The following is a 9358-nucleotide window of genomic DNA, read 5'->3' as shown; positions in this document are numbered from 1 at the left end:
GCGTTTTGGGTGATCAATTTTTTCTTTTTCTTTCTTTCTTTATTTTTTCTTTTTTTGACTTTCCAAAAGGAAACTTTTATTAAAATTTACACCCTTAGCAAAAGACCTTCAATTCAATTCCATCACCTTTCATTAGGTGCAAACAGCAGGCATGCTGAATGTTTATGTAACATTGAACCTTGCTTTGATTTTTTGTTGTCTCTAGTTACTGTTTTGTAAGCCAAGATGAAATGAATGCAGATGGGTTCATGTTAGGCAAGGATAGGTTGGCCTGGCTAAGCTAGGTGAGGTTAGCATAGATGAGGCTAAATTGCCAATTGAATCACAAAGTCAATGCCAACTCAGTAAAACGTAGCCTGATGCGATTTTTAACCCTATCGGGTGCGAGTGCAGAGAGATTTTTAAACATTTTTTTCGACTTAAAGGTGACATTAAATCATGTCGGGGGCTGTGTCTTACTACGTTTTCTAAGCCAGCCTTTTATGGTTCAGCACAAGGATATCACTAACACCTATGCTTGCTCTTGTTCAAGACGAATCCGGGTCCGTTCTACAACATCATCAATGACTTCGGTTGTAAGCAGTTCTTTAATCTACACATTAAAATAAATAATGGTAGTGAATTTTATGTACTTTTTTACATGATTTTTATCTGTTACACATTGAGCAGTGTTAAAGCAAGACTTTTTTAATACCTTGTTTACCGAACCCGCCGATTGCAAATATTGATGATTTCAAATAAATATAAAATTTTATTGTTGGTCAATTAGCGCACCCGCGGCCATGAAAAAGTGGAAATTTGAGAAAAAAATGAAAGTTTTTCTTTATTTACACCCTCCGCTTACATTCACCAATAAAATTTTATTTTTATTCTCTCTACTGTCTGGAAGATTTTGGCGAAACCATTTGCTAAATAAGAAAACAAAAATTTTATTTTTATTCTGCCCCCCCCCCTCCTCCGATAATTTTTAAAAAAGTAAGTACGCAAAACAAGAAATAAAAAGTCTTGCCTAAATTAAGATGTATGGTATAGCAAAGAAATATCATGTTTATGTATAACAAAATTTGTATTTATGTGCCAATAACAATTCTACTGATAATTCAAGCAAATATCTGACCTATGTAAAAATAATTGGTGAGGAAATTGTTTTCCTTGTAATTTTCATTAATAATTCTGCTTTAACAAATTTACAAGGAAGATAATTATTACATGGCCATCACACAGACATGCACTGTCTCCCCGGGAGGTATAATACTTGTACAGCCATGGAGGAATTAGTTTTTTCTTGAGTAACATAACACATTTAATATAGAATTGTAGAATAAACATTTTTGTAGTATGATGATAAATTATATTGTAAATTATGGGAAAATGTAACAAAATGGAGAATCATATAAGCAAAAGGACACTCAAAGTGACCTTTAGTGGACACAGCCAATGAACATTCGGTTGTAATCCGAAAGCTCGGCTGTGCCTGCCACACCTTTGCGCTTCCATCTGTAATGCACTGGGCCAAAGCAAACATACATTATTAAGTCACCTTTCAAAATATGGCTAGAATTAAATAGGTAATTATCTGTAGGGCTGCCTATTATTTAGTCCATTGTATCAACGACCTCTCTGTTAAACTTCTTCAGAAAACTTGTCAATTTGTCAGTTTTTCCCATATGAATTTTTCTCTTCACTCTAGCGTAATTAAACAAATGTTGTCAAGACAAAAAAAGACAAAAAAATGTAATATTGCCTGGGAGAATATCATTAATGTAGTCATAATGGTTGATCAATTTGTCTCCGAGCACTTTCTTTTTGGTGATTCTTTTAGAAATTCTCAAGGTACAGTACAGTAGCTTAGTGGTGACAGTCTTTGCTTTCTAATGTCAAAGTTCAATCCCACAGATTATGAGATGTTTTCTTCAAAACAAGCAAAAAAAAATATCCTATTTTACTCAGCTTTAAATGAGAGACTTTTTTAGAGCATAGGCTTAGCCAGCGAGCTGTCTGGCCGTCAATTATTTAGGACGGCCACTTTTGCCGTGACGGCTTGGACGGCTTGGCCTAATCAGCTCAGCCTAGAATAATTGGGCCTGGTCTACCTTTAGCAAATTCTTTATATTCTTCAAATCTATCGAATGTTATATTAAACTAAAGCTAAATCATATTTACGTTTGATAAAAACAACATTTATTGATTGAATGTATGTTGTTTTCGTACCAATATTCGGTGGGGATTCTCATGGAAGTGGCCCCAAGAGGGCGTGGCCCGCCAATCGGCTCAGTGCCACGCCTACTGGCTTCCATTTTGGACGGCCTATATCGTTTTTCTGGCTAAACCCGTTTCAGAGGTATATATTTGACTCAAAAAACCATGTATGGTTTTTACGCATTCATTATAGAAGATCCCCATGAAACCTTATAGCGCCTTCCAAGTACAGGTAGTTCCTTCCCTTATCATTTAAATTTCCTGACTTTAAACTCTGTCAAATATCTCAAAGCTTTAAAAAGCTCAACTCACTCAAGACCCACTTTGAAATAACATTTATACAGCATCTATGTATTTCATTTTTGTAAACAGTGTAGGCCTACTGGCTGTTACAAAAAAGTATTAAATTGTGGTGAATTACATCACACTGTTGTTTTACAGATATTTAATCCCCACAATACTTTATGTTTATATATTTATCTATTCTTTTACTTGTAACAGCACTTATTTTAATATGAATTAATTTTTTAATATTGTAATGTATTGTATTTCATATATCGTAATCCCGTTATTTTAAATTAGTGCATTTCATTGTAATTTGTGGTACGTCAATGTCTTTTTAACTTTTTTATTGCAACTACTGAATTCAAAAAAGCTTACAATAAATCTCTTGTATTTTGTATATATCCTGTTATTTTAACTTATTTTACTGTAATTTGTGGCATTTCAATTCCTTTTTAATTAATTTTAATTGTAATTACTGAATTCTGAAAACTTTAGTTTATCTTTTATATTCTATCTATCTTGTTAAAATGAATTAAAGAAATATTCAAAATTAATATTCAAAGATTAAAAATTTTAAAAAACATGAATGCACAGCAATGCCGTATCTAGGGTTGTGCGCAGGGGACACACGCTCTCCCAAAAAAACCTTGCGCCCTGCCTTCCTATTTAAAAATATTTGTAGCAAAAAGTTCATGCTCGACAAATAGATTAAAAATTACGTCATATCGCCTTACTTTGTGAGCTAGCTCCCACTCATTTAATCGTCGAGCCCCCCTCACATTACTTTGCACCATCATCAGTCCCCACCCCCATTTTAAGACTCCTAGATACGCCTCTAACACAGACAAGATAAATCATACTTTTGTGATGAGTGCTGCTGACAGGTTCTGTGGTTTTACAGTTCTAATTTTTTCCTTCATGAATAAATGCAAAAGAAGAAGATAATGTATTTACTTAAAGTTATATAGTTATTATATTGGTCAATGACCCCAAATCTAATACTTACCTTTATCATATCAATCACTCCTTCCATCAGAATACAAATCCATTTATGCATAATTACCATTCTAAAAATACCCACAATATATCATGTTTATTGGTTTTTTCGAAAGCTAAAGATTCTCCATCATCAAAGTCAATTCAAGCAAACAATGCTTTCAACTTTTTCAACTCTGATGTTCCTATATCCGTACATGTACATCAAATAAATCAAGTAAAAAAAATCTTGTCAGAAATTGTAATAATATATACACTGGCAGAGCTGCAAATTAAAAAAAAAAAATTACCTGGTATTTTGATGATTCCTCAAAGGCATAAAGGATGTTTGTATCATACAACATCATCCTGTGACGTGCAAGAGCTCTGATGCAATTACTAAGTCGCACAATGACCTCTCTGTCAGCGATGGGCACAGGCTAAAAGAAGAAATGACAGTTCAGGTTTTTAAAATATCACCCTTATTTATCTGATCATACAAGACTATGTGTTACTGGAAAATATATTTAATAAATTATTGCCAATGGACTAGATCTTATAATTTATCGAGCAGAAATGAAGAATATTCCCACAATAATCATAAAACAATCTGATGTTTGATGTAAGATAAAATAAAAAGCACAAAAAAAATCAGATATATTATTCAATATTAAATTTCTGTAGAAAAAGAACACTAAAGTAATGTTTATCATTATTAGGATTAGGACAGAAAGCACCTTACCAACAAAGTCTTCTTGAGAAAATTTTCTTTAACAGTCAAATTATTTTGTTCATGTTTATAAATATTTGAAAGTTTTCTTTTTTTATTTTGTCTTACCTCTAAGTTTTGTATAAATCCCCCAGCCATCTCCTCATCTTCTTCATTTGAATTCTGACTGATCCAAATGTATCCATTATTACCAAGGATAACCGTAGCTCCGCATGGAAGCTTGTGAAAATGAGTTTTGCGTCGTAGCACTAATGAAGGTGAGACTTTCACTAAAATTCCTTGACCTAACTGTAAATGCAGAAATGCACATATTAGTAATAATATAGTAGCCTGGTTCTCACAAGAGACCTAGTATCCGAATCGGGAGCTAACCGTTAGCGCTAACGGTTAGCAAGCGCTATCATTAACCAATCATATGTACGTGTTTACAATTTCCAGTTTCTTATTGGCCAGTGATTCGATCATCATATTCTTGGTATCCGGATCGGAATCTTCTCGTATGGATGCACGGTAGCTAACGGTTAGCAGGATCTGGATCCTGCTAACCGCTAGCTGCCGAGTGAGAACATACAGTAGCCAGTAATAATTTGTGGGACTTAACACTACTTATAATTAGACAGACAATTAATTGCACTTACCTTCCCATATTTCAAACTTCTTGTATGGAGAGAGACAACGCCTGTTTGGTAAATGGTTTGTACTTCAGCCTTGGGGCAAAATTAATTTTATTATTAAGGATTGACATAAAAATATTATAAATATATAATAGTATAATTACATTTGATACAGATATAAAATTAATTTGTAATATATTCATATATATGTTTTAATTTACAAACCATGTTATTGTTATTCAATAAAATAAATCAACATGGAGTTGTGCAGTATAATGCAAATATCTACGGAAGAATGCAATTGTTCAGTGGCGCTATGACAATGATATGGCTCAAAGTGCACAATAACTACTGACTAGGTTAATTAACATTACTATATATGTAAAAAATAGATTAAGAAAAAAAATGAAAAAAATATTAATAACAATAAGTAGTTTTAATAAAGTGAGGGATAGAAAGCAGGGCTCGATTTAGTACTAGTCTGTCATACAATGTCCAGTAAAAACTCCTCTGGGCTAGTAAATCTACCTTATTACTAGCCTGGCGGGCCAGTGATCAGTTATAAACTATTGCTTCAAGTATGCTTGGCAAAGAACATAATGTTACTGATGTAAAATGTAGCCAATGATTGGGCTAGTAAAATAGCCAATGAGCTAGTGAAATATACAGTAAACTAGCCCACTGGGCTAGTCACCAAAGAAAGTTAAATCGAGCCCTGGAAAGGCACCCCTTAAAATAAATAAATAAATAAGGTTAGTTATAAGAAAAAATAAATAACCAAAATATCTTCAGAATTACATTTTTAAAATCTCTTGTTTTATATTTTCAAGTTCAAGTTTTAAGTATTATTCAAAGTGAGAAAAAAAGCAAATCATACACTTATTAGATCGCCCTCTGTGAGATAGTCTCTCATTGAAAGTGCGTCTTCAGCTGATCTTCTTCGTAATTCTCCACCAGGTAGATTCACTGACGAAAGCATTAACATGGAATCCAAGCGACAGTTTGTGTCCACTTTCCATCTTTTTTGACCAACCTGATTCAGCGAATTTTATTAATTACTCACAGCTTCTTTTTACATTCAAAAATTACCAAAATGAAAGGGATTTTCCCAAATGAATAGGAATTACCCAAATGTATAGATAGCAATTACCAAATTCATACTCAAATGAATGGACTTACCCAAATGAAACTCATGTTAAAGAAGTTAATACTACATGCTAGTGAGGAGTACGTTGTGCCCCACTAGCAACATTATACAGTACCAGCTAAACACTGACACTGGTAATTATAAATATTTTCTAACATACATTATTTATTAATTAGATAATTCTTAATGTTTTTATTTGTTAATAATTACCAGGGCTTGCAGACCCCGGGAAAATTTTTATTCCTAGAAGGAAATGAGCTTTTCTGACTTCTGAGGTGTCTTTTAATGACTTTTAAGTTCTTCAAAATTCAAGGGTTTCCCCTCTTGAAAACGATTCTATGAATCAATGAACCCAAAGAGAAAGGAGGGGTTCGGGTTGTCCCCGGGAAAACATTAATTTCTAAATGGCGGGAAATGAGCTTTCCCGACTTTTAATGACTTAAATACAGTAAATAGGCCCCCTGTTCTGCCGGCCATGATTACTGACATATTTATTTGTCTAATCTTTCAATGTCATAATTCTTTCAATCATATTCAAATATTTGTTTAGTTGTGGGTAGAGACTGACGAAAGAGTGGTTAAAAATACTGTTGTGATAAAAATCTGAAATTTCCATCAAAACATTGAACAAAATTAGTTAGAAACGTGCAATGAGACACAGAGCAAAATATTAAGGTTTTGATTACGGGCATACTATTTATTTTTTATTTTTTTTATTTTTGGTTAGGTGCTTTACAAATGACAATTATTATTATTTATTATCAAAAATAATTGTTTTTATCATCAGTTCTTAGCTAGTGGATAAATTTAATTCTTACCTCTGTGATTCTTCCGACAATAACATCCCCAACTTCACCATTATATCTAAATCAATCAAATTACAGAAATAAATAAAGAACATTTGAATTATATTTCAGCATGCTGTCATGATAATGTGAACTTTCAACCTATTTTTGAACAGAAATATTGGACAAAGATTTATAGAATTTGTAGGCAGATATTTTTGTGATGATGATGTGCTTTTCCTTCACAACCCAGTGACCTGGACAGGCCTTGAAAAAATATTTTTGTGCCTCCAACCATGAAAATTATCTTGAACAAATGCCTTCAGGACAAAATGCTATCTTTACATTATTATAGCAAAACAGTAGTACATTTAGTGGTTTGGAGCAAAAAAAATATTAAATTTAATTATGCATTAAATTGGGATGTGTAACAAATGTTCCCCCCCCCCCTAAAATACCTCTGGGGTATATAACCTGGGTTCAAATCCCACAGGTAAGTATTATCTACATGATTTAATGCAGTTTCCTGTGCACCAAAATACTAAGTTTGAAAGAAAAAAAAAAAAAAAAAAAAAGGTAAAATTGGAGAAAGTCCCTATGTGCCCCTTCCTATTGAATTGTTGACATCCAGTGACCATAAAAAACAATTTTTGCATGTATGTTCCAATTCTTGTGAGATATATCACAATAATATCCATCAGCTACACCACTCCCTTATGCTTCCATCCTGCAATTAGCTAGTATACTTGATACAATGCAATTGGATGCAAAAAAATATTGAAAATAATATACAAGTCTTAAGAACCTTGTTTTCAAAGGTCGTACACATATCAGTTTGTTGACCTTCTCCACCATCCCAGCCACAGACGCATATAAATTTTCTTCAACCATGTAAGTGCCATGTCCCCTGCAAGGAGAAAAATGAAGCATATCAAATAATTAATTTGTTACCATATTTGTGGCAAAGACAAGCCAAACCAGTCACTTGTTGCAAAAATTGATTTTTAGTTATTAATACAGAGTTACTTTAACCACTAAAATGAGAGTTATAAAATAGTAAAAAGCATCATTTAAATCTGACATTTTGTTATGAAGTTACAGGAGTTTTAAACAAACAGCTGTTTAAAGAACAATATTTGAGAAATCAGCCTTTAAAATTTACGATTTCTGGCATTTCTATAGGCAGAAACCATCACCAAATTGTTAAAAAGTGTTGTTTTGACATTGAAAATGGGAAAAACAACAGCATAGCATGATATATCGATATATAAATGTTAGTTTAGTGCAATTAAATAGATTTCCAAAATTTTGACATTCCAGCATGTTTTGGCCATTACAGTATCTCTGCAACAAGATTTTCGACGAGTGACTGGTTTGGCTTGTCTTGTCTTTTTTTATTATAAGCTTTGAGCTTTTTCTTTAGTGTGAGCACTGCCAAGGTGTACAACACTTTGATAGTTTGTATTTGTTGCATACTGTATTTGTCAACTTATAAAGATGCACTATGGGACTCACAGATAATTGATCATTTGCCAGTTTTACTATGCAGATTTTAAAACAAGACTCACAGATTTCAAGGTTAGACATATAAATTCGTTTTACACTATGATTGTGAACAGTTCAATAAAAAATAGTTTAACAAATTAAAGTCCCTGAAGTAAAAAATAAAGTAGGAGAAATTTGTAAAAATTTGTTATTACAAAATGTATTATTTCAATATAGTAATGTATTTATCTCAGTAAAATATTGGTCAGGCAGCCACCTGAACTGCTTCTGCTGCCCATGAAATGTGAGTATTGACTTGAAAGTAATAAAACACTGTGAGAAAAGCAAACAACATGTGTTGTCATTTCGACAAAGGCATGTGGTGTACAGTAGGGCGGTTTTGGCCCTGAATTATTTTGGCTCAGGTCGATTCGGCCCCGGGTCGTTTCGGCCCATATAGTTTTGGCCTTGAGTCATTTCGTATTATCAAAATTTTTTTGTAAATACAATCTACTGTATAAGATCCCTTTCGGCCTACATTGGCCTAGTGGAAACGCTGGCGGCAAACTGGCAAATTATTTGGCAAGTGTACATAGTACTTTCGTGTTGTTACTGTTCCAGGTACCGATAATATACAGATTTCTCTTATTATAAAGTACAAGTTATGTTTTATAAAGAAGTATAGTATAGTAAATCATGTTTTTAACACAGGAAACTCTCATATGGTAACTATAACAATGCTAGTCCTGAGTATTACTAGTACTACTGCACTGCAGTGTAATGCATAGATGATAGAACTATTTTAATACACTACTTAGATAGTGATTATATTGGTAAGACAGATAGGTGCTTAATAACTAGACTTAAAGAACATTCTTCACGATCTGATAGTGTTATATTTGATCATGTTAAAAACTGTGAGGCATTCCAATATGTTTTAGGATTACAGGGTATACTTGAAAATGATAATGTCGTCTGTAATGTGAGTAATAAATTAGGTTTAATATTTTCTAGTACTAACATTATTGACAGCTCCCGAAACTGGTCTATCCTATTGTTTAAAGAAGCGTTCGCTATACGTAGACTACACCCTTTGCTTAACAATGGGCTCAGAGCTTCAAAAGAGCTTTCTTTGTTT

General features: G+C 33.0%; 1 protein-coding gene across 1 annotated transcript in view; it reads right to left on the bottom strand.

Annotated features, from left to right (window-relative positions):
- Positions 1-7: 7 nt before the first annotated feature.
- Positions 8-9358, bottom strand: part of LOC117101167 (exosome complex component RRP4-like) — a 10305-nt gene continuing 954 nt past the window's right edge. Inside the window, exons 2-8 of the mRNA XM_033241050.1 lie at positions 7541-7642; positions 6769-6814; positions 5681-5836; positions 4828-4896; positions 4298-4477; positions 3771-3899; positions 8-592 (exon numbers count right to left, since the gene is read on the bottom strand). Of these exons, the coding sequence (XP_033096941.1) occupies positions 512-592; positions 3771-3899; positions 4298-4477; positions 4828-4896; positions 5681-5836; positions 6769-6814; positions 7541-7642 (763 nt within the window). The 3' untranslated portion in view covers positions 8-511. The remainder of the gene's footprint in view (positions 593-3770; positions 3900-4297; positions 4478-4827; positions 4897-5680; positions 5837-6768; positions 6815-7540; positions 7643-9358) is intronic.

The sequence above is a fragment of the Anneissia japonica genome, unplaced genomic scaffold (assembly GCF_011630105.1).
Source record: "Anneissia japonica isolate Jap-2015-1 unplaced genomic scaffold, ASM1163010v1 scaffold7766_len575116_cov191, whole genome shotgun sequence".
NCBI lineage: Eukaryota > Metazoa > Echinodermata > Crinoidea > Comatulida > Comatulidae > Anneissia > Anneissia japonica.
Note: the sequence above shows the minus strand (reverse complement) of the source record. Positions and strands in the feature narration are given on the sequence as shown.